At 39.5% G+C, this 26601-nt stretch overlaps 1 protein-coding gene across 2 annotated transcripts; it reads left to right on the forward strand.

Annotated features, from left to right (window-relative positions):
* The first annotated feature begins 2 nt into the window (after positions 1-2).
* On the forward strand, positions 3-26601 carry mrrf (mitochondrial ribosome recycling factor). 2 transcript variants are annotated; one of them, XM_054757800.1, is made up of 8 exons: positions 3-72; positions 649-795; positions 6045-6197; positions 6272-6424; positions 12304-12422; positions 17988-18079; positions 22867-23026; positions 26277-26599. In XM_054757800.1, exons 3-8 carry the CDS (start codon positions 6047-6049, stop codon positions 26352-26354), a joined length of 753 nt encoding a protein of 250 aa, XP_054613775.1. In that variant the 5' UTR covers positions 3-72; positions 649-795; positions 6045-6046; the 3' UTR covers positions 26355-26599. The 2 variants fall into 2 exon arrangements, with proteins under 2 accessions (XP_054613775.1, XP_054613776.1); XM_054757801.1 differs by lacking the exon at positions 649-795 and having other exon boundaries at positions 6-72; positions 26277-26601.

Raw genomic sequence — 26601 nt, forward strand, 5'->3', positions numbered from 1 at the left:
GTCGAGTGAAGATGACGAAACGCATGTCAAGTATAGCTTCTCCGTAAGCATGCTCCTGTAAATAAATAAAACGTAAGTAAGCTTATTTGGTTGAGTATATTGTTACAATATATGTCTATTACTGAAATGTATTTTTAATTATGTCTTTGACTACTGTTTATGAATTATTGTCGTGTTAAAAATTGAGAAAGGGGGGTAGAAAATGACCCATTACGCCGACCTTCACCCTGCTAGTTGAAGCAGTTAGTCCATCAATCAATTAGCCAACACAAACTTTGCATTTTTTTTTATTTATTACAGTATTGTTACGTGCAATGGTAGTGTTTTGTGCCAATTTGCATAAATTTAACCAAATCAATTCCAAACAAATCATTACAGAGGGGTTGCATTAAAGATTGCTTTTCCATCCTGTTTTTGTCTGATGGAGAAGTCGTGATGTTAAACCAGGAAGAGCGTGATCAGATACTGTGCTTTATCTCCTTTTTGTGTGTGTTAAAATTGTAAAGTGTACAAAGGAAAGCGCAATGCGGGCTCACTTACTGCTTCTGTAGGAAAGGTGTGAGTGCAGCTGCATGCACAGGATGTGTGGCTACAGTATCCCGCTGGAACACCTGTGCTTCATATTTTCTGCTTGACTTCCCCTCCAAGGAGCTCCGTCAGCGTCCCACATCACAGACCTGCTCTGCCACGGCGGGTGGGATCGTATCAGCTTGCTGCTGCCCTGCCTTCAAAGCCTGTCAGGGATCTGTCTGGCCCGGTTTTGGCACATATTTGGATATCTGTTGATCACTGGAGGTACATTTCACAGTTTAGGTTTGAGATTTATATCGATAATGATTCAGACTGAAGCCGGACTTGAAAGTGTTAAATGTCGGTGCAAGTCCGGATAAAAATTCTTAGAGAGGACTTTAATTTGTCTGTCTCAGTCTCATTCTCCTACAACCAGGAAGCAGATTGCTTACTTAATAATCTAATAAATATAGCAGCCTGCAATTTTTTGCGGTTTGCAATGGGGGGAGGGCCCTACATCAGCTCCCACTGCTTGTTGAGAAGAGTGATACGTGCTTTAATCAGTCAGTCTCCAAATGTCCCAAATAAGTACCAGAAAAAGTCGCTAGAAGAAGAGTCTGAATACTCATTAAATATAGCAACAAAGTTTCTGACTTGGTAAAACTGATCCCTCCTGCTACGTCTTATTCTGTGGCAGACCAGGTGCGGATGAGGTGTGTTAAGGGGGCAGCGTTCCAATGAGGGATGTAACGGTATGAAACTTTGATACCATGATTATTGTGACCAAAATGATCAGTTATCGGTCACATTTTACACTTTACAGTACTCAGAAACTAATGCAGAACTAATGAGGAACTAATGAATAAGGCACATAAATTTAGACTAGTTATTGAGAAACTAATGAGTAGCTACTGAGGAACTAAGGCACATCAATTTAGAGTAGTTACTGAGGAACTAATGAACTAATGAGTAGTGGTTAGGGTTAGGTAGGTTCATTCCTCATTAACTACTGTAATTTTGTGTACCTTATTGCAAAGTGTTACCCAGTTATCATTATCATGATATTCTTGAATGTGCTCAACATGTTTGAAAAGTACTGATACACAAATACTATTACTATTATTATATGATGATTATTATTATCATCTGTCACACACACACAAACATTACTCCTGTAAAAACAAAACATGTTGCAGTGTTTCCACTAGGATTTGTTAACACTGAATGTTTTTATTCTCAAAATTAACCGGACCTATGTCAGCCTTTCTGTTTCACTCAATGCATCTGCTCAAATTTGGAAGCAGGTTAGGCGATAATGAAGTAGCAGCGGTCGTACACAGCAGAAAACCCATAGAAACAATTACCCATTTTGCTCCGCTCCGGTGTAAGTCGTGTGCACACACTACTCCGTTGCTGAAACGGCCCAATCACCCATCCAACCATCCAACCATCCATCCAACCATCCATCCAACCATCCATCCATCCATTTTCCTCCGCTTATCCGGGTCCGGGTCACGGGGGAAGCAGTCTCAGTAGGGAAGCCCAGACTTCTTGGTCGCCGGCCACCTCCTCCAGCTCCATCGGGAGGACATGAAGGCGTTCCCAGGCCAGCTGTGAGGCATAATGCCCCCAGCGTGTCTAGGTCTGCCCGGGGGCCTTCTCTCAGATGGTCATGCCCGGAACACCTCACCAGGGAGGCGTCCGGGAGGCATCCGGACTAGATGCCCGAGCCACCTCAACTGGCTCCTCTCGATGTGAAGGAGCAACGGCCCTACTCTGAGCCCCTCCCGGATGACTGAGCTCCTCACCCTATCTCTGAGAACCTGAGTCCAGCCACCCTGAGGAGGAAACTCATTTCCGCTTGTATCCGCGATCTCATTCTTTGGTTCACGACCCAAAGCTCATGACCATAGGTGAGGGTGGGAGCATAGATGGGTGCGTAAATTGAGAGCTTTTCCTTCCAGCTCAGCTCTCTTCACCACGATGGTCCGCCGATCTGCCTATCGACCTCACGCTCCAACCTCCCCTCACTCGTGAACAAGACCCAGAGATACTTGAACTCCTCCACCTGGGGCAGGACCTCATTCTCAACCCGGAGGGAGCAAACCACCCTTTTCCGACTGAGAACCATGGCCTCGGATTTGGAGTTCCTGAGTCTCATCCCATAAGCTTCATACTCAGATGCATGCCCCCGCAGGTGGTGCGTCTACGGGGGGGAGATCCCATGTAGCTTCTTCGACCACGGGTGACGGCTCGACCACTAGGCGCTCGCCTGCGAGCCCCTCCCCCGGGCCTGGCTCGAGGGTGAGGCCCCGGTATTCCACGTCCGGGCGAGGTGTGGTCCCTCCTCTTGTTTTAAGTTCATAGGGTCTTCTGAATCACTCTTGGTCTGGACCTGTTTGCCTTGGGAGACCCTACTAGGGGCATATCGCCCCAGACAACATACTGTAGCTCCTAAGATCACTCGGGCACTCGTGGTGATTTTTTTTAATGAATCATAACCTTCTGCACACTACACTCCTCCACGCTCTCTCACTTCCTCCTTCCTGTCATGTGTGATTCTTCACTTCTGCCATGTTTTTTATGGAATAAAAGTTCTCTGAAAAGTTAATGCATTAGTGGAGAGTTGCATCATCACCTTTTTTTGCCTTTTGCGCAAAAAAAACCCCCTTAAAAGACGTATGAATACGTTGTTGGGATCGGGCGTTCGGGGTCCTAAAAGCCTAGTTGCTGAAGACAAACAAAAGGATGAAAGTGACAGCTTCCATGTCTGAAGACAGCTGACATATAGTTGGCAGGCTGCATTTTAAGATGTGTAGCAAAGCCTGCTTTTTCTTCATTTTTTTTTTAGCTTCCTCTGTGAAGGGGTTGGTGTAGGAGTGGGTCAGAGGCGGTATCATGTCCATGAGGAGATGTGAGAAGTGACCATCTAGCCTGAAAAGTGGAGCAAAGTGAGGCAGATGATAGATTTTTCTCAAGTTTGGCGCACATTAACGGGCTGGAGGGACACCTGTTACTGCTAGAACGTCATTAAAAAGTACACTTTCAGAACTTTTAGAGGTGGCGGAGCTCTGCTTTGCGGTGTGTAGTTGTGCATTCCTCATGTTTTTTATTGAGAAATGTGTTTTTAAGCGCACGCAGCGTGGTATGTTTCCACCTTCATGGCATGCCGGAGGGTTCTTCACAGCCACTGACGATGAAAGACGGGCTTTAGTGTGTTTGTGTCTGTGGCCTTTTGTTACTCCACGAGTTTGTCTGTACTTGTGTGCGCTTTAAGGTTCAGCGCCGCAGTTTAGCAGTCTGCAAGGTGGGAGGTGGTGAGTCCATAATAAAGGAGGAAAGGGTGCACGGAGGTTAGTCCGCTAGTGTGTTTAAGACCGGGAGTTTCCCCTTTAGGAAACCCCAAACAACTGCCTGGATGGTGCAAAGTACAAGATGAATGTCTCCCTCCTACTGGCAGATATGCGCCATTACTACAGTGTACTTCATAATTACAGTAGTATTATATATCAAAAGAATAGAATATCAAATATATGAACATAGATTTTACATTTTTATGGATCAGTATGGATTGGATGGATAGATTCTTTCACGGATCTTCCTGTTGCATTTTCAGCCAATCCACACATGAATAATAATTTGAATACGTTCAATTAAAAGTATAACAAATTATATCATACGGTTAAAAAGTACAAAAAAATCTTACAAAAATCAAAGTAATTACTAATCTTTTTAAAATGGGTGAAAACATTTAGAAAAAAAAAAGTTTCATTTTCAAATATGTTCAGATAAAAGTAAAAAAAAAATACATTGTAAATGTATTACATGCTTGTACAAATAAAATAAAATAATATCAAATCCCAAAAAATGTAAATAAAGTAAGCACTAATCTTTTAACATGGGTGAAAACGATAAAAAACAGTACCATTTTCAAATATGCGTACATAAAAGTGCAAAAAAATAACAAATGTATTATATGCTTGTATAAATAATATCCAGATTTGGCCGCCGAAGACCAGGTCGCCTAGGCGCCCGCCCTCAACCGCCACACAAAGCACAATGCACCGGACCCTTATGCTAGCCCCCAAGGGTGGTGTGGGGGAGATCCCGTGTGGCTTCTTCGGCCACGGCTGATGGCCCGAGAGGGAGGGAGGCATCTAGTCTGGATGCCTCCCGGAAGAAGGCCCCGGGGGAAGACCTAGGACACGCTGGAGGGATTATGTCTCACAGTTGGCCTGGGAACGCCTTGGTGTCTTCCAGGTGGAGCTGGAGGAGGTGGTCAGGGACCGGGAAGTCTGGGCTTTCCTACTAAGACTGCTGCCCCCGTGACCCAGACCCGGATAAGCGGAGGAAAATGGAATGGAATAAATAATATCAAATAATATCAAATACAAAAAAATAATATAAATTTATAATTTGCTTGTATAAATAAAATAAAATGATATCAAATACAAAACAATTAACATAAATGTGTTATATTCTTGTATAAATAAAATAAAATAATATCAAATACAAAAAAGATTAATGTAAATGTATTATATGCTTGTATAAATAAAATAAAATGATATCAAATACAAAAAAGATTAATGTAAATGTATTATATGCTTGTATAAATAAAATAATATCAAATACAAAAAAGATTAATGTAAATGTATTATATGCTTGTATAAATAAAATAAAATGATATCAAATACAAAAAAGATTAATGTAAATGTATTATATGCTTGTATAAATAAAATAATATCAAATACAAAAAAGATTAATGTAAATGTATTATATGCTTGTATAAATAAAATATCAAATACAAAAGAAATTAATATAAATGTATTATATGCTTGTATAAATAAATTAAATATCAAATACAAAAAATAATGTAAATGCATTATATGTTTGTAAAAATAAAATAATATCAAATACAAAAAAATTATATAAAAGTTTTATGTGCTTGTATAAATAAAATAAAATAATATCAAACACACAAAAATCTAAATAAAGTAAGCACTAAATCTTTCATTGTGAAAACAATAAAAAGCAAATATAAAACTATATTACCAATCTAAATAAATTAAGCAGTAACCTTTTCAAATGGGTGAAAACCAAAAAAGACAATATAATTTTCAAATATGTTCAGCTAAATGTCCAAAAAAATATAGACTGTAATACACTAAATGTATTATAACCTTGTATAAATAAAATAAGAAATCTAAAAATATAAATAATATAAATCTAATAGATCAATTAAAAAAAAAAACACACACAATCATTTTCACATATGTTCAGGTGTATCTGTGTGAGAATGAGTAAAGGTCCAAATGTGATCCAAATAGAAGATCCCATTTAACGTAGTAATAAAGTAAAGTAATAAATCAATCAGCGCTCATCCTTTCTGTTAGTAATGTGTTGCGCGTATGTGGGCTCTTATTACAGAAGAGGCTACATACGATATTTTCTTTCCATTTTTACGATAATCTCAGCATACAAGAATATCCCCAAAAAATAATAATGTCACTGTCTGCATCTTTACTCCTTGTCAGCCATGGCGGCGAACGGTCTGATCCGACTGCGTCCGCTGCTGTGCCAGTCTGTGGTGCGAGCGCTCAGGTGTCCCCCCGTGGCCTCCGCCAGGGTCGGCACCCCCTGCCACCCTTCCGCGTGCGCACGACTCTATGCCACCAAGAAGGCGAAAGGTCAGTGTGGTGAACACAGTGCGCTTGAGTCACTTGCACGCTGAATGGTTTTTATGTCGTCCTGGTCCTCTCAGCCAAGGCCAAGGGGCAGTCAGCAAAGGTGAACATTAGCGCTGCCCTGGTGGAAGACATCATCAGCCTGGGTGACGTGAAGGAGGACATGACTGCCGTTCTCAGTGCGCTTAAAGACGACTTCACGCGCAACCTCAGCATCCGAACCTCACCAGGTACTCGTCTCACTTTTTCTTTTTTTTTTTTTTACCCCCTCCCCTATGAAGCCCCCCAATCTTGTTTGTGCCAACCAGATCCCCACATGGCCTTACCTTGACCTCACGCTTGACCTTTCCTTCCTCCACTATATCCTGGTCATGACCTGCTGCCTCTTACCCTCCAAAGGAAGGGGGGGGGGGGGGGGGGGGGGGGGGGGGTGAAAGGGAAGGTCTACACAGGTATCAAACTCAAGGCTCGCGGGCTCCATTTTATCTGCCCCAAAAAACTATGTTAAAAAAAAGTGTATTTTTGCATTTAAAAAAGGTGTCCATTTAGAGGAAAAAATGTGTATTTTTTCATTAAAAAAAGGTGTATTTCAGGGTGGAAAAAGTGTTTTGCAGAAAAAAATGTGTATTTTTGCAGAAAAATGTTTTTAGCAGAAATAAGTGTATTTTTGCATTTAAAAAAGGACTCCATTTAGATGAAAAAGGCTGAATTTTTGCATAAATAAGGTAAATTTTTGCACTACAAAGTGTATTTTTGCAAAAAAATGTATTTTTGCATTACATTTTTTTTTGCATTTAAAAAAGGAGTCCATTTAGAGGAAAAAAAGTTGACTTTTTGCATAAAACAGGTGTATTTTTGCACAAAAGGGTGTATTTTTTTTGAGGAGATGTGTATAAAAGGTGTATTTGTGCATAAAAAAGGCATCCTTTTTAAGGAAAAAAAGTTGAATTTCTGCATAAAAAGGTGTGTATTGCATAAAAAAGGTGTTCTTTTGGAGGCAAAACGTTTTTACATAAAATTTTGTATTTTGGAGGGAAAAGTTGAAATTTTTGCATTAAAAAAATACATTTTTGTAGAAAAATGTTTTTGCATTTTAAAAAAATGAGTCAATTTGGAGGAAAAAAGTTGTATTTTTGCACTAAAAGTGTATTTTTGCTGAAAAATGTTTTTTGCAGGAAAAATGTGTATTTTTGCATAACTAGGGTGTTTTTTGGGAGGAGAAAACGTGGGGTTTTTTGGATTAAAAATTGTGTATTTTTGCATAAATAAGGTGCCTTTTTTCAGGAGATTTTTTATTTAAAAAAAATTATATTTTTGCATTTTAAAAAGTGTATTTTTACATAAAAAGTGTATTTGTGCATAAAAAAGGCGTTCTAATGGAGGGGGAAAAAAAAGTAAAAATTTTGCATAAAAGGTGTATGTTTGCAAAAAACAGGTGTTTTAATGAAGGAAGGTGAATTTCTTCAGAGAAAGGTTTTTTTTATGAAAAAAAACTGTCTCAACTCTAACTGCCTTTATTTTTGAATTGCCTCTTTTTCCGTCTTCCGATTGGGTAAAGTGCACTGCAAAGGCAATTTTCAAGATGCCGTCGGAAAAGATGTAGGACGCAAGTGCAGCACAGGCTTCCTTATATGGTCGCTCTCTCAAGATGCCCTTTTTTTCAACCTCATCAGCCCCCCCTCCGCCCCAGCTCATATTTGTCCTTCATCTTTGTAATGTTCTGGCTTGTACTCAAACATTTGCAATGAAACGGCCGTTCAAAGGAGAAAGAAACTCTCAATCCCAGCTGCTCGCTCCCTGCGTCCATCTCTCAATCCGTCCTCCCGCCTCTTCTGTCCAGCTGCGTGGTAATCCAGACAGGCAGCGTGGCTTAGAGGGCTGACAGGAGGGATGAGATGGCGGAATGGGATGACGTCAGTTGTCCGAGTCTTGCCTTTTTTTTTCTCATCTGGGTTTAATAAGGCTTACAAATAAGTGTGTGTGCGTGGAAGTCCGAGATGGATGGAGGCTTGTTGTCGGAGCGCTGTTGCCGTGGAAACGTCCGTGCAGCATCTTCCTATTGGAAGCAAGCCTTCAAAAAGAAGAGTTGGAGGGATGAAAGATTATTTCACCACCCGATATCCTGTGGTCATTTCCCTGTAGCTAGAAAGTCATGTCGATGGAATGAATGTGTTCCATCGCTAACATAAGCCTTCCATGAACTGTACAGGCGACATACTACTTTTTCACAGTGTACCAGCCATACAAGTGGAATGACTTGAAAACTGAAATGCATACGTTGCACAAACAAGTGTCGCGTCTGGAATAATGTGTGGATTATGGTGATGTAATACACATCTCTATACGCGCAAGGTGTCCAGTGTGGACGAATTTGGGGAAATGAACAGTCAAATTGAACCAAAATGTAAAAAAAAAAAAAAAAAAAAAAAAAAAAACAAGAAAAAGAATGTGGTGAAACAAATGAGCTGCTGAAGGAATAAGTTTGATTGCAGAAGCCTAGATACTATGGGGGTGAAGGGGGAATTACAACAACAAAAATTACAAGAAAAATGTGTATAGTGGCCACATTTTTTTTTGGGAGTATTTTATTATTTTTTCAAAATGATTTTAATATTTATTGTTTAATATTTTTTTATTTATTTATTTTATGATATTATATTTTTATGGCAATCATTTCTTGCTTGGTTTTATTTTATTTATTTTTTTTAATTGTATTTTTGCAGAAAAAAAGTGTATTATTGTATATAAAAGGTGTTTGTCTGTGTAGGCTCTCAGTCGTACAGGAGTTGTCCATCGAGGGAAAGGCTTCTTGAGACGTCATCTGTACTTCTGTGAAGAAGGTGTCGGACGTTTCGCTCCTCATCCGAAGAGCTTCGTCAGCGAACTAACAAGTGCTGGTAGCCTAGGCCTTAAATACAGTAAGAGTGGGCGGAATTGGTGTGCCAACACCCTCCTCCTATTGGTTCCTTACACTAAGCCTGGGCGGAAACGTCCGACACCTTCTTCACAGAAGTACAGATGACGTCTCAAGAAGCCTTTCCCTCGATATAAAAGGTGTATGTTTCCTGGAAAAAGATGTGTATTTTTGGAGGAAAACATGTATTTGTACAGAGAAATTATGTAATTTTGGATGAAAAAAATAGAATTTTTTGCAAAAAAAGGTGTGTTTTTTGAATGGAAAAAAACCCTGTAGTTTTGCATAAAAAGGTGAATTTTTTTACAGAAAAATTTCTGTTTCTGGATGATAAGGTGTATTTTCCAGAAAAAAATTATGTATATTTGCACAGGTGTATTTTTGCAGAAACAAGTGTATTTTGAATTTTTTAAAAAGCGCTAGTTTTGGAGGAAAATCTTACATTTTTGAAAAAAATAGGGTGTGTGTTTGCACAAGTGGATTTTTGCATTTTAAGAAAAAGGTTTATTTTTGGAGGAAACAGTAATTATTTTTTGCAAAACAATTTTTGTATAGTTGCAGGAAAAGGTGTATTTTTTGAGGAAAAAAGTTACATTTTAGCAGAAAAAGTCTCTATTTTTGCACAATTACATTTTTGCATAATGAAGTGTGTTTTTGTAGGGAAACAAGTAAAGTTTTTGCACAAAAAGATGTATTTTTGCAGAAGAAAATATTTTTTGGAGAAAAAGGTATTTTTTTTAAGAAAAAAACATTTTTGCAGAAAAAAGTGTACTTGTTGCATAAGAAGGTGTATTTTTGGAGGAAAAGTGTGTATTTTGCAGAAAAAAGTGTACTTCCTGAAATGCGTATTTTTGGACGAAAATATGTATTTTTGCAGAAAAATTATATAATATCGGAGGAAAAATTTAATTGAACTTTGAATATTGAAAGGTGTACTTTGGAGGAAAAATGTGTATTTTTGCAGAAAAAAAATTGAGGAAAAAGGTGTTTTTTGCAGAAAAAGTTTATTTGCTTTTTTAAAAAAGCTGTATTTTTGGAGGCAAAGTTACATTTTTGCAAAAAAAAAAAAAACAGGTCTGTTTGCACAGGTGTATTTTTGGAGGAGAAAAGTAAATTTTTTTGCAGTAAAATTTGTATATTTGGAGGAAAAATTTCATTTTTTCAGAAACAAATTCTGTTTTTGCACAGGTATATTTTTTTAATTTAAAAAAGTGTATTTTTGGAGGGTAAAAAGTAGAATTTTTGCAGAATACATTTATTTTTCATAATAAGGAAAATGGTGTATAGTTGGAGGAAAAAAGTCACAAGAATAAAATCATAATTTTAATAAAAATTGTATTGCGTGTATTTAAAAAAAAAAGAGAGAGTTATTTGTTAAAAAACACTCCTGCATGGTTGACGATGGGACAAAGCCACCAAAAGAGGTGACTTGAATAGCGTGTACTTGTTTGCCAGGTAATCCATGTAGTTATCGCATGTCACGTATTCCTACACGTTAAGTAATGCGGTTAAGTCGACTTTTTAAGCGCGTTTCTGATATGTTCCTTGTCAGACCCCTCGCCCTCCTCACCTCTCGGGGTAAAGAAATGGCCGCCTGTCTGGCCTGCGTGCGTAAGTGCTAACAGATGTGAAGGTGCACATCGTCAAGGCACAAGTAACAAAGACGGACAGGCAGAAAGAAGGTGGCTGGTATGTACTGTATACGTACGCATATGGACGACAACCCTGCAGCCTTTGTTGCCACCTTCTGTGCCTGACTGGCGCTTGGAGTCAAATGATAAAATCATGGAATGGAGAAAGTAAGCCTCGCATCTCCTTCATCCCCCCTCCTTTTCACACACACACACGAAACATCCCCAGCAGCAGCAGCGATGGAGTGATGTAAGGCAGAGGTGGAAGAGAAGGAAACAACTGTGTCTTGAGGTTAGCCAGATGGAAGGGAGGTGGGGGGGGGTGGAGGTCAACACACCTTTGCCTTTCTCATCACTGAAGGGAGGCGAGGTGCTCGTCAAAGGCGCATTTTCACGGACATTTCCATCCCATGCTCTTACATTCAAAACAAAACAAAGCTCTGTGTCAAATGTTTGAAGACATTTTGGCATGCTATTGAATGGGAAAGTGTCTCCAAATTTTTGACTGGTACCGTACGCTGCAATCAAGTATTTTAAACTGCGTTGTCCTGCTTTGCTGGGTTCTGTGTGGAGTGCACAGGTGACTAAATGCCCCATCGTCTGTCATGAGTCCGGCTCCGCTGTTATGAATCTGATGCACTGATTTGTTGGATCGCTGTGTGAAAAGGGCTAACCAGTCAAAAGTTTTCAGACACTTTGTTATTGTATTGAATAGGGGAGTGTTTCCAAACTTCTGACCGCTTCTCCATATTGTGGACAAGTATTTATACTGCAGTTTCCCACTTGGCCGAATGACTAAATGCCGGATCCTCTCTTATGAAGCTGATGCATACACTTGTGAGAGTTCTGTGTGAAAGACGCCAAGTAGCCAAAAGTTTGGAGACACTTTTGCATGCTTTTGTATGGGAACGTGTCTCCAAACGTTTGACTGGTACCGTGCACTGTAGACAAGTATTTTATACGGCATTCTACCACTTTGCTGCAGTCCGTGTGAAATGCACAGATGAATAAATGCCCCATCATCTGTTATAAGTCACATTTGCCATTTTTGTGGGCTTTCTGTGTGAAAGAAAGCTAACTACTCAAAAGTTTTAAGACACTTTGACATGCTATATAATGGGAAAGTGTCTCCTAACTTTTGAGGGGTACATATTTTATACTACAGTTTGCTGCGCTCTGTGTGAAATGCACAGCTGAATAAACGCCTAATCATGTTTCTGTATAAAAGAGGCTAACCATTGAAAGGTTTTGAGACACTTTTGCATGCTATTAAATGGAAAAGAATCTCCAAACTGTTGACTACTTCTGTATACAGTATTTATACTGCAATTTCCCACACTGCTGGTGTCCTGCATTTGGATGAGAACATGCTGGCTCCTCTGTTATGAGTCTCTGTGGAAAAAGGCTAACTACTCAAAAATTTTAAAACACTTTTGCATCCTATTGAATGGGAAAGTGTGTCTGAACTTTTGGAAGTGTATACTGTAATAATAATTCCTTAATAATGACATTGCAGGTTGATAGTAATGAGAATTCCATTACAGTACCTGCGCTTGTGTTTTAGGGGCTCTGGACCACATTGTGGTGTCAACCCAAGACGGGAAGTTCCCCCTCAACCAGCTGGGTCAGGTCTCCATGAAATCCCCTCAGATCATTCTGGTCAACATGAGCAGCTTCCCCGAGGTAAGACCACCACACACAACAACAAACACACAAACACAAGTGGAATGTTTCCATCCCAACTCAAGAGGCAAAAAAAAAAGAAGATACAATATCAGGCTGCGTAGAAAAAATGGAGCCTAATCTTACCCCGTAGCCCCCCCGCCAATGAAATCTCATATGCTAATTGATTGATCACTCGGGGGACACTGGTTCTGCAGTGAAAGATAGCACCGAAAACTTGAACTTTGTGTTCAAAGTGTAGACGTGTGTGTTTGTGTGTGTCACAAGAGGAGATGACCTCATCTTACCTCCGGGATAGGAAGGAATGAATTATTTTCTTTTTTTTTCTTCTTAGTGTTTTTTTTTTTTTGTAGTTCTTTCTATCCTTCTTTAGCAACACAAGACTAATTAGAGCTGTGCGTCATCCAGTAGGCTTATACTGTCCAGACCTCCAGACTGGTGGTCTGGAAAGTGCAGGCATTTATTAGATTGAAGACATTACACCATCATGATCATGTAGCGTACGAACAGTAGATCTACTGGCTTCTTGTGAAATGTGACAATTAAAGCAATAAAATGCAGGCATTTAAAGGAAAACTGCACAAAAAAAAAGGTTGCCCATCATCTACAATCCTAATGTGAGACATGAACACGTCTTTCCCTTTTGTGCATTGTGAAGAGAGAAAAACAGCTAGTACGAGGCAGCTAACCATGCACGTAATGGGATGCACCTATTCCGCCAATGAAGCCATCTATTAAAACATCTAAACAAACTCCAACAATGTGCCATTTACATAACGTCCATCCATCCATCCATCCATCCATCTTCCGCTTACGTGAGGTTGGGCCACGGGGGCAGCAGCCTAAGCAGGGAAGCCCAGGCTTCCCTCACCCCTGCTACTTCCTCCAGCGGATCCCGAGGCGTCCAAAGGCCAGTTGAGAGACACGTGTCCTGGGTCTTCCCTGAGGCCTAATACCGGTCAGACGTGCCATGAACACCTCGCCAGGGAGGCCATTTTGCTTGCAGTTCCAAGCCCAAACTAGCATCTTTAAAAAAACACTCGTTAGTTGGGACACTTGTATGCCAAGGTACCACTGTATAAATGACAATAAAACAATACCGGCAGTGATTCAATACCTTCCCGCTTCTCTCTGGCAAGTCGATGACGACGTAGTCCGTGACATTTCCAATCACAGCGACAGTAGATACGAATAACTTTGGTCTTGATGCGAGAGCGATCTGCCAGGGATTGGAAGCTACATTTACAAAATACCCTTCTTTCTCCATTCCTGCTCAATATTTGCTCCCGCTTGTAGCTTCACGGTCACCGCTGCTTCCTCAAAGTACGGCGTCGGCCGAGGGTCAAACAAACTTGTGTGTGTTAATCGCGTGTCAAAAAAAAAACAGCCCTGGTTGTTATTAAACTCATTATATATAAAAACTACATTTTCCATCTTTTAATAGTGCATGAACTGAACAAGTGCAAAGGGAAATGTATCTCTTTTTGACCACTTGGTCATTTAAGTACATTGTACAACGCAGCAGCAAACACAACCACTGTTGCAACAGCGCCAAGGAGCAGACTGCTCAGCGCAGGTAGAGCTAGATAAAGCTTCTCGATGATACTGCAAAAACCAAAAAACAAGCCTACATGAGGAGGTTGCCTACAGCCACAGCTATTGGAAGACCCCAGTGGTAGAGCAAGCACTGTTGCAGTTCCACAGTGTTGCTTGAGGATGTAAACGGCCCAAATGCTGTAGAGCAGCGTGAGAGCGCTAACATCTTTAGCCACTCATCCAAGGGTGACCCCCCCACTCCCCCCAACCCCCCAGCCCGGGCTCCTCTGGTAAGTGTTCCTTCTAACCGCAGACCACACACTGCTCCGACACTTGAGGAGAGCCCACGGTGCCCACAGCTACCAGGCCCGTAGTGATGTCGACCCTTTAGCTTTAGCTTCCATTGTTTGCCATGCAGTCACTGACCAGCAGGCAGCATGCAGGCTGTTTGTGTGTGTAGGTGAGCATCGCTAAGGCACACTACACACGGACATTCCTTTCAGCTCACTTCTTGGCTTTCAGCGCGTCCGTCCGTGTTTGATGTCAAACTTCAGCGAAATTCTCCGCCCCCCCCCCCAAACCCCTTTTTCCTTCGAACATATTAACAAGAACCTGGCCCGGGCCATTCCGCTTCCTTCTCTTTTTTGCCGTTGCGCCGGACTGGTGGTCGTGGGAGCGGAAGCGGTGATGAATTTGATGCGGAGAACAATCAAACAGAGGCAGGGGCCGAATCTATCACTCGGCGCTGGGAGGGAGCACGCAGGGGTCTGAGCTCTCGCTCAGGAAAAGAAACAAGAGCTGAAGGAATTAATTCAACGCACACAAATAAATTCCTTTAATCTGGCTGCCATTTCTTTCCTCCCGGTGGAAAACACCAGAAGGAGCTGTCCAGAAAGAAAGGAGAAAGGGTGGAAAAAAAATGATATTCACATTTTTCTTCATGTTTAAAGTCTTTGGAATGCTCAGCAAAGGGAATTGTCATGCAGCTAATTGTTTGCAAGAAATGCACACGCTCAGATGTTTGCAATCTCTCAATGCTGCCTTTTTGTGGTTACATGATGATTGTCAAGATTGCATTTCTGCACCACTCGGCCCTCAATGTCACGCAGCATGATGGAAGATTTTCAGCCTATCTGATGTCCAGTCAGGCCGACGTTAACGAGGCCTCCCTTTCTCGCAATCTTAATCAGAGCCTGCTTCAAATAACCTCATGCTCAGGTGTATTTGTGGCAACCGCAGCAGATAAACAAGCGCCAGCGATCCGTCAGGGTTCCACACATGCATCACATGACCTGATGAGGAGGAGGAGGGGGAAATGCAACACAACTCTAGCGAGCTCATTGTGTCATCCTGGTAGGAATTTCAATTTACTAAAAATAAATCATTTAAAAAAACAAATTACTAGGATCAGTCATAGTATTGAGAATGTTTTCATTTTATGAGTATAAAGTAGAAATGTTGCAATACTTAAGTTGGAAGATTATGAAAAAACGTCATATTTTATTTAATAAACATTTAAAGTGTATCTGAATTGTTTATATACAGGTATGTACACTCAACATAAACATAAACGCAGCACTTGTGTTTTTGCTCCCATTTTTTTATGAGATGAACTCAAAGATCTAAAACTTTTTCCACATACACAATATCATCTTTTATTGTGGGCAGTCTAAGGCCCACCTGAGCACTAATCATGGTGTCAAATCAGCATCTTGACATGGCACACCTGTGAGGTGGGATGGATGATCTCAGCAAAGGAGAAGTGCTCACTATCACACATTTAAACAGATTTGTCAACAATATTTGAGAGAAATGGTGGTGTTGTGGATGTGAAAAAAGGTTTTAGATCTTTGAGTTCATCTCATAAAAAATGGGAGCAAAAACAAAGTGTTGCGTTTATATTTTTGTTGAGTGTTTATGTTTAAAATGTTAAATAAAATACACAATTTAAATGTATAAAACATATTTTATGAGAATATTATAACAAATAATGTATGTTATATTTTAAAAATACAAAAATTACAAGAATAAATCACTATTGAAAAAGTTTTCATTCTTTGAGCATAAAGTAGAAATTTTGCAATACTTAAGTTGCAAGATTATGAAAAACATCATATTTTATTTTATAAAGATTTTAAATGTATTTATATAGATATGTATATATTTCACATTTAAAATAAAACTACAATTATTTCATTTGATAAAAAATGAATAACTGGGGGGGGAATAACTGAGAACCACTGAATTAACCTAACATGCACACTTTTGGAATATCGGAGGAAACCGGAGTACCCGGAGAAAATCCACGCACGCACGGGAAGAACATGCAAACGCCACACAGAGATGCCCAGCGGCGATTCGAACCCAACATGCTAACCACTAGGCCACTGTGCGGCAAAAAAAAAAAAAAGTAAAATTATGGTGCAATTTTCCAGGACCAAAAGTGTAAATTCTGCAGGATGTTTAGGAGACTAAAGTTGTTAGATCATTGGAACAAAAGTCATAAATGTGTGAGAATAAAGTCACATTTTACACAAAAAATGTTGCGATATGATGGGAGCAAAAAGTCACATTTTGAAAAGAATCACGTCACAGTTTTATGAAAATAAATTGTAATATTCTCCAGGGAAAAGTTGTAAAGTTGTAATTTTACGAGAGTAAAGCTGTAACATTACCTTAACTCATTCAATACCAAAGACGTAGTTAAGCGTTTGTATAAACCCAACCGGCCGATCCCAGTGACGTACTTATATGTCTTTTACGGTTTTTTTTTTGCATGAGAGGTACAAAAAAAAAAAGGTGATGGTGCAACTTTCCGCTAAAGCATGAACATTTCACAGCACTTTAAAGCCATAAAAACGGCCACAAGGTGGCAGAAACGCATTTGATAAGAGCTTGGCTGTGGTCACGTGGGCGGAAAAACCACACGATAGGAAGGATGATGGAGAGGGCGTGGAGGAGTGTAGCCTGCAGGTTACCCATTGTAGGGAAATTGAACGCACACGCGTACGCACACATGCACACACAGTTTAGTTCCAAAGGTGAAAATTGTAAATAGTTCATGGTGTTATATTTGTAATGAAATAGTTATTTTGATGTAAAACAACCCCTTTTTTGTGTTGGTGTAGTTGTTTTGATATTTGAGCTGTCACAAAAGCAAAAAGTCAAAGTGAAAGTTATGCTGGAAATGTATCGTTTCACAAGAAGCTGGTTTTCTGTCTTTTCTAGTTGGGAACTGAAATTTGTCTGAAACTTACCTATGTTCTACTGCTGATTACTAAAGAATGGAAAAAGGTAGAAACAAATGTTTTTTTCTGATGAAAGCCGGGACCTTCTTGTGGTAGATTCCACGTTTATATAGCCTTAGAACACAATATTCTGTCAAAAATGGCTGGGATAGAATGAGTCAAAAGTACTTTTATGAGAATAATGTTGTTATAGCACTAGGAAAAAATGTTGCCAATTTACAATAATTACATCGGAATATTAAGGGGGGAAAAATGTGTCATTTTTAAAAGAAAAAAGTCACAATTTTAAGGAAATAAAGCTGTTATATTCCATTAAAGCAGTATGTGTATGAGAATAAAGTTGGTATAACGTTAGAAAAAGCACGTACATTTACGATTTTTGTTTATTCTGTCACTTAAACACCTTGAGAAGCAACACTTTTCTGTCATTGATTTATTCTTCTAGCTTTTACTGTTTTTCTTTTCAGTGTGTGTGTGTGGGTGTGGGTGTGTGTGTGTGTGTGTGTGTGCGGGTGTGCGTGCATGTGTCGCAAGCAGACACCCTTGTCGGGTCACTGGGGGTCAGCGCCCTGCCCTGCAACCTCTCAGTCCTGTCCCACAGGACTTGGCGCTGACAGTGGCCCAAGGCACTTCCACAGTGCACGGGCCGCCACACACACACACACACACACACACATACACACACAAAACACACCTTAATGATTGCCAGCTGGAGAAAGACCACTACCTGCAGTTTTCTTTTCATATTCACCCCGCCCTTCTTGTGTTTGCGTGCCTTCAGGCTACAACGGCGGCCGCCCGTGCCCTGAGAGAGAGTAGCATGAACCTCAACCCTGAGGTGGACGGGACAATCATCAAGGTGCCCGTTCCTAAGTGAGTCTCTTAAACACACAAAGACTTTCCCTGTACTTTCACTCTGCTTTTCCTGCTCCTCCTCCAGGCAACACATAGATTATATACAATAACACTCAACTGTTATTCTATTACTCAGGACTCAATCTTAATTATAGGGAGATCATTTGCTGAATATAGAGAACTTATTATACCCCCAATATTTAAAAATGCATATTTTTTGCCAATTCAGCCACTTTTATTTTGAAAAATTGTCATTACTCCCTTCCAGTTGTCCTTAGCCCAAAGGAGCAACAAAAAGAGTGAAAATGACAGTTTCAGCAATCAGCAACGTGCACTCTGACAAGAAATTGGTGGTAGATATCAGTGAATGGCCTTTATTGTGAAGGCACAAACAAAAAAGACTGGGATCTTTGTCCTGCTAGCAACCAGTTAACTCAATAAAGCCAGCCTAACATAACATGCGGTACACACACAGGACCATACTTGCACCAAAATATCAACATTTCTGGCTTGGCACCCCCTCTATAAAGTTTAGTGGAAAATGTTGTAGTTTTTTTGGTGCCCTGCCAGCTCACAAGCAAATGGCAATCATAAACAATAACCCCCGCTTTTCTGTGTGCACTTGGTGCTCGGAGACCACATAGGAATATGGACCGTTGCTTAATTTTGCCAATTTGACCACTTGACCTAAGTCTTTTATTTTGGAAAAATCTTCTCATGACTTCCTTGCAAGTATAGTTTGTATGTTTATTTGTTTGTCTCTCAGCCTGTCTGATTGATTTGGACCACAAGTCAACCTTAGACTTAGCTTGTAGCGAGCAGCAGTTTCTGCAATCAGAAACTGAACCATATTGGAAAAAAAATAAAAAGGGTTCTTGCTTGGCACCTGCGCCACCCCTCTGTAATGTTTCATGGGAAATCGCTGAGTAGTTTTTTGTGTAGACCTGCTCGCTAACAAACAAACTGTGATCATTAACAATAACCCCCGCTTGTCTTTGTGCACTTGTCACACACAGAGAAATATTAAAAAATGCTTTATTTTTGCCTTTCTCCACCACTTAAGCCTTTTATTTTGAAAAATCACTTCCTCTGAAGTGTCTTTCCCATGTTTGTCACATTTCCTATGCCTAAATAGTTGGACCACAATCTAAATGAGACTCAACACAAATCCTATTGTGTGGCGCATGGCTGATAAAGGAAGATGATGGGACCATACTTGCACCCACTTACAACGGATTCTATCTTGGCACCTGCGCCATCCCTTCCCAAAGTTGCATAGAAATTGGTTGCGTGGTTTTCTGCGTAGCCCTGCTAACTACCAGACAAACGGTGTCAACAACAATACCCCCCCACACCTCACTTTTATTTTGTAGTGCTTCAATCTGACCCTGCATGGTACAATACCGTATGTGGCAGCTGGCTTTCCAGTGACCAAGCTGCATTAGTTGTATTGTTAGTAACTTGAATGACATGCTGCTATTTTCAGTTGCCTGTCCAGTCTGTGTGCGTTAAACATAACGAAGGCTGCATGTGGTTTAAAATGATGCATATAATATCTAACTGCGCTTCATGTTAATGAGCATGCATGCATGCTTGTGCTTCCAGGCGCATGCAGCAGCAGCAGGTGTTACTCTGGCCGTTTACTCCCCCCTTTACCTCCTCCAATCAGTCTTGGCGCGCCTGAAATTTGCATTTCCAAAGACAAGAAGGCGCTGCGGTTGATTTGGCGGCGGAATCGGTAATTAGGCCGCATTGTTTGCGGTAAATATACGCTGCTCTTGGATTGTTTGCAAATAGTTCCACCCGGCAGAAATTGGCAATTAAGGACAAAGGAGGAGAATGGCCAAGTGGAATATCGCATGTGATTAAAACAAGCGAGGTGTGATTGCAGAGCTGACAACGGAAACCTTGAGTAGAGAATACAAACTTTACACAAGCTCATCTTTGCACTTTGCTCTGCGCTTTTACATTTCCGCACAAAATAGTAGTATCGTCTACAAATACTACTTTACCGGTATTATGTTATTACTATTACTCCAAGGTGGAAATGGTATTTGTGTTTGTTTGTCGGGCCTACGTGAGCAGTAGTTTCAGCAATCAGCAGCGTGCACCCTGGCAAGAATGAAGCAGTAGGTGGCTGTGAAGGGGAACTGTACCATTTTCAGTTTGGGGGCAAAAAGAATAAATATTAAACTATTCCCTCTGAAAATTATGACGCATTTCTTGCAAGATTTTTTTTCTCTCATTAGATTTTTCGCATAAAATTAAAACTTTACATTATTTATTGTATTTTTTTGGCACCTTAAAACCGCATTCACTTAAAATTATGTGTTTTTAGATACAGTGGTACCTCAGTTAACGTCCGCCCCGGTTAGCGTGTTTTTCGGTTAACATACGAAACTTTTGCTAACTTTTTGCCTTGGCTTGCGTTCACCTGCTTCTTTAGCGTCTAAAATACTGTCCCGGTTTGTTTACGTCGCCATCTTGGATCGTGCGCACAAAATGAAATCTCGCGATACTCGTATGTGATCGTGCAATGCATTGTGGGCCGCGGGGGCCATTTTAGAACGTTTGTATCAGACTTGTAGAGAGATGCACGATGTAACAAACACATGGACCGCATAAAAGAGAAAGGCGCTCGACCAAGACAAGGGTGCAAGACATCTGAATTTTACCATTTAAAAAGAAGATTGTTGCCATTTCAGAGGTATGTAAATGTCACGGCGAGGCTTCGTCATCGGCTGCGTGCACACACATGCACACCTACACAGCGTCCCTCGTAACAGTCTATCCGCACTGCCGCATTTGACATCCATAACACTCATTTCTACTTCCAAAAACAAAACATAAGCATTCCAATTTACTGTAGCATGTTTGCGGCATCCACAGTCAAACATAGCACACGTCACCAGACACCTGATGAGGAAACTTCGCCCGCGCTCTTTTCCATTTTTTGTATTAAACGGCAAGGTACATGTTTATTGGTTCTAGAACGTTGATATTGATATTTAGTTTTTGGGAGTATGAACAGAAAAAGAATTTCATTGCATAGCAGAACCACCAGTTTTACTGTGCATATGACAATAAAACTCTTGAATCTTGATATATTTTTAATAGTGGTTGCAGCAGAATAAGTAATGTTTTTATTTTGGGTTATTTTATTAATGAATGGTTTTGTGGGAGGGGTTTATAACAAGACTAGGTAAAAGTGATGTTCAATGTTCATAAATGTGCCCATGCATTTGTCATTTGTAATTATTTTTGCATCATCTTTCGCATGTAAAACTATAATTACTGTTTTACAGTTTTGTGTTAACATTTTTGGGTGTCTGAAACCGATTACTTGGATTTATATAATTTTCTATAGGAAAATTTGCTTTGGTTAGAGTCCGTTTTTGTTTGAGTCGGACCTTCTGGATTAACGTTAACCAAGGCATCACTGTAATATTATGACTTTATTCCCATTAAAAAATGAATTAGTTAAAAATAAAAAAATAAAGTTCTAATATATTTTTTTTGTACTTGACAACTTTTATTAGTCAAATTGCAACTTTCATTCCTGTAATATATTTTCAAGATTCAAGAGATTCAAGATTCAAGAGAGTTTTATTGTCATGTGCATGGTAAAACAGCAGTTATACTATGCAATGAAAATCTTATTCTGTTCATTCTCCCAAGAAAAGAAAGGAAAACACAAGAAAGAATAAGAATAAGAACATAAGAAACATAAACATATATACCAATAAATTAAGCAACAACAAAAAGAAGAGACATAAATACAAATAACTATACAAATAAATAAATAAGTAAATAAATAAATAAATAAATAAATAAAGTGCTATGAGTGTGTGCTTGTGTTGCGTGCGTGTGTGAGTGCTTCGTTGAGAAGCCTGATGGCCTGTGGGTAAAAGCTGTTTGCCAGCCTTGTGGTCCTGGACTTCAAACTCCTGTAGCGTCTGCCTGACGGTAGGAGTGTGAATAATGAGTGTTGTGGATGTGTGCTGTCCTTGATGAGGTTGTGTGTTCTGCGTAGGACTCTAGATTTATAAATGTCTTGCAGTGAGGGGAGGGCTGCCCCAACAATGTTCTGTGAGGTCTTGATCACCTGCTGGAGTGCCTTCCTATCACGTGTTGTACAGTTACCGTACCAAACAGTGATGGAGGCGGTAAGGACACTTTCCATAGTGCATCTGTAGAAGCAACTCAGGATTGTGGTGGACATGCCAAATTTCCTGAGTCTTCTCAGGAAGTACAGTCTCCTTTGGGACTTCTTCATAATTTGTTGGGTGTTGTGAGACCAGGTGAGGACCTCGCTGATGTGTGTGCCAAGGAACTTGAAGGTTTTCACCCTCTCCACCTCAGTCTCATCAATAAACAGGGGTCTATGCGGCTCCTTTTGTCTTTACTCTTGCAAAATTTCAGCTTTTGTTCTTAAAATTACGACTTCATTCCCGTAATATTGTAATATTGTGTAAAAAAAAAACAAAACGAAACAAAACAATTTTTATATTGGACTTTTTCTTTAGAAAATTTGACTTTTTCTTCAGAAAATTATGAATTTATTTTTGTACAAAATATTTTTCCCATAATATTCAATTATTCTCTCCAAAAATTATGACTCTGAATATTTTTTGTAATATTAAACTATACCCTCAGAGAATTAAGACTTGAAATGTTTATTTTAGGATGTGTAGTGAAACCTCCTCTCTCAAAAGTGGAGGAGATGATAGATTTTTCAGCCTGTAGGACCTTAAGTAACTTTTGGAACAAGGTTGAAAAGTCAATTGCTACTACTTCATCGGCAGGGTGACGCGTGAGCACAGAGAGAACCTCGCCAAGACGGCTAAGCAGTTCAGCAACAAGGCCAAAGACGCTCTGAGGAGAGTGCGCTCCAACGCGGTGGTGCAGGTGAAGAAGGCCAAGGAGGGGCACTCGGAGGACACGATACGTCTCGTGGAGAAACAGGTAAGTAGGGATGCCTACCAGAACTTGGTCACATAATGGCATTGGCACAGAAAACCATCTTCTAAGTACATTTTTTTAACATTATTAGAGCCCTCTAGACATGAAATAACACCCCGATAGTCACCTTTACATTTGTACTGCCCATAATCAGAGAAAATAAGACATATTAGACATAAATACAGTAAGATAACATAGACTCGTGCGTTCGCAGTTCCTTGTTTTTTTCAGGGCAGCGTACTTCCCCTGGTGGCCATTGTCTTATCAGTGTATTAGAATGACGGCTTTAAATGGCTTTCCACTCACATTTGCCGCTATAGTAGACATAATGAGAGTAAATAAGCCATTTAAGATGCAAATAAAACTCCTGTTTGTGTGTAAGTAAGTCACACTAACTGTGGTCCTTAGCACAGTGGTTGTCAACTGGTGGGTCGCGGATCCATTCTGTGTGGGTCACAAGTTATTTTAAAGTAAATTTAGCAGTATTTTAGTCATCTTCCTCTTTTGGTATTTGTTCATTGCAGAGTTATAAGGGAAATATCTGATTTCGTGGTCTTATTTAGTGCAATGTTGATATTTCAATTTTGTTTTTGCATTATTTGTATGCATGCAGATATCGTGTTCTTCTTAGAAATTTCTCTAAGATGCAATGTGGACATGTAATTATGCGTGTTAATCATTCAAAAGATGAAGAGGGATTTTAAAAAGCAAATACATTTGCACGGTGTGATTTAAATACAAATATAAGAAATGTAAATAAAATAATCAAGGAATAAATAAATATAAAAATGGCAGTGACTTCAATAAAAGTGTAAAAAATAAAAATACATAAAACAATTTTAAATGACTTAAATAAAAGTGTGTCGCTACCTAATGACCATTGGAAAAGGTAGGGCCCAGGTTGAGACCATTTGAGAACTCCTGCCCTAGCGGACCAAAGTGGCGGGCGGACAGATGTGTAGAGGACAGGAAGTGACGTGATGTCGGAGGTTCAGAGTTGAGTTTTAGCTTTTGTTTGTGGGTTATGGCCCCAACAGTAGCCTGTGTTATTGTTATGATTAGGATTATTTTGTTATTATTGTGTCTGTTGTGAGATCATTTAAACTTGCAATAAATGCCTGTTCTGGCCATCACATCTGGCCCTTGTCTCACTCAACACTGACACCCAGTGGCCAATGTAGAATACTACATTCACAATTAGAACGCTTCTTCTGCCTTGTATTATAATATAGTCACTATATTTTAGTTCATGTAGCCATTTTTATGCTTGAAAATGCTTCATTTAGGCCAAGAATAAGTACAATATGCTTTTGTGTTACTAATAACAGGCCGTATTCAACCACGAAACCACAATCATTTATTAATTACTTTGTGAAAAACCTTGATAGAGTGGGGACGCTATGTTTCACCCTCGTTGTAGCGAGGGACGGCTGCAACTACAAAACTGCAAATCTGGAGGAGACGCCGGGCTTCGCTGTGTGTACGCGCCGCCATCTTGCATAAGTATAGGTCTTCCGCTGAACACGCACAGTATCAAAATAGGCTATTTACAGTAGAACACAAACAAAGACATTCTATGTACAAATCTATGCTCGGCAGCAACCCCCCCATGTGGTCAGAATTCTACAATCGTGATCACATGACATCTTCGCAGATTGATAGTCTAATCAGACTCCTCTAAATCAAATCGGCGAATAGAAGCGGACTGGCGTCTCAAATAGTCTCAATCTGGGACCCACATTTTCCAATGGTCATTAAGTCACAAACCACATTTATTGAAGTCATTTTTTATTTTTATTATTTTCTACATTTTTTTTGTTGTTGAAGAAAAACAATGTAACAGAAATAAGTATTTACATGTGATAATAGATAAGTGAGGGGAGGGTTATTACATGGGCATACTTCTCAACCAACACACAGAAGCTAACACATGGAGAGGGAGTGTGTGTGTTTTATTTACATTTCTATTTTTTGCACTTGTATTTGTCATTTCTATTATTTTTATTTATTTATTTATTTTACACTTTCAAGCCATTTTTATATTTATCCGTTTATATTTATCCATTACCTTATTTTTTTATTTTACTTATATTTTTTAAATACATTTATTTAAGTCAAACCAAGCAAATGTAGTTGTTGTTTTTTTTTAAATCACCTGTCATATTTTGAAACATTAATACACATAATTGCACATCCAAAGTGCATTTTAGAGGAATTTATTCATGCATTTTAGCAACAAAATGAGGAAGAACGTGATAAATGCATTCATACAAATGCACAGAAATGAAAATGAAATATCAAAAATAGCACACCATCAGATGTTTGACTTCTAACTGGTGAATGAACATATACCAAGGAGGAAGACGACTGAAATATTGTTCACATTTACTTCAAAATTAAGTATCACAAATACTACACCATCAGATGTTGAATGAACCACTGTTGAATGAACATATACATATATAGGAGGAAGACGACTAAAATGTTGTTCAAATTGACTTCAAAATAAGTCTGACATCAGTCATATATTACATATTTTTATTATTTTGTGCATTTTTTAATCATTGTTTTTTTAATGTTTGTGATTTTTTGCAATTTTTTCAAGTCAGACATTTGTTTATTACATATTTTAATGTCATTTTTGACTTGCTGTTTGCAACCCACCATTGAGATCCACTCTTCAAGATTCAAGAGTTTTATTGTCGTATGCACAGTAAAACAGGTAGTTATACTATGCAATGAAGTTCTTGTTCTGTTCATTCTCCCAAGAAAAGAAAAAAAACACAAGAAAATTAATAAGAACAAAAGAAACATTAATACCGACAAATTAAGCAACAAGAACAGAAGAGACATGAATACCGATAGATAGAGAGATAGATAGATAAATAAATAAATAAATAAATAAATAAATAAAGTGCTATGAGTGTGTGCGTGTGTTGCGTGGGCGTGTGTGAGTGCTTCGTTGAGAAGCCTGATGGCCTGTGGGTCAAAGCTGTTTGCTAACCACATGGGACACCCCTAATTTCAACGGACTATTCTGTTCAACTTGCATGTCATAAAATTCAGTAAAAATAAAAAAGCTAGTATTTTTAAAGAACCGGTTCCGGCACCGTTTCTAAAGTAACCAATTTGGTGTCGGTACGGGATCATGTGTAAACCCAACCCTACAGCGAAGAGGACTGAGGTCTGTTGTTTTCGCGGCTGCTCGAGCGCCGCCTTTCCTTGTAAAGCGGTTGCGCCTTTGCCTCGGCAGATTCAGCGGATGGCGGACGACGTGTCGGCAGACATCGACAAACATCTGGCAGTGAAGACCAAGGAGCTGTTAGGGTGAAAACCACACACACGGGCCAACGGAATCATCCTCATCATGTTGATATTAACAGCTCTTCCACAATACGTGTCTGAAAACACACGTTGTGGTTGGACAGCAGCAATGTGCGTGGTTCTCCACCATCGCCATCTACTGGCCTGGCGTGCACATTACAGTGTTGTTTGTCTAAAAAACACACACACACACACACACAAAGAAAGAAATAGCTAGCACTCTTCCTGTCTTCAAATAAATACAGCTCTTGGCG

The sequence above is a fragment of the Dunckerocampus dactyliophorus genome, chromosome 17 (genome assembly GCF_027744805.1).
Source record: "Dunckerocampus dactyliophorus isolate RoL2022-P2 chromosome 17, RoL_Ddac_1.1, whole genome shotgun sequence".
In the NCBI taxonomy this organism is placed as follows: Eukaryota; Metazoa; Chordata; class Actinopteri; order Syngnathiformes; family Syngnathidae; genus Dunckerocampus; species Dunckerocampus dactyliophorus.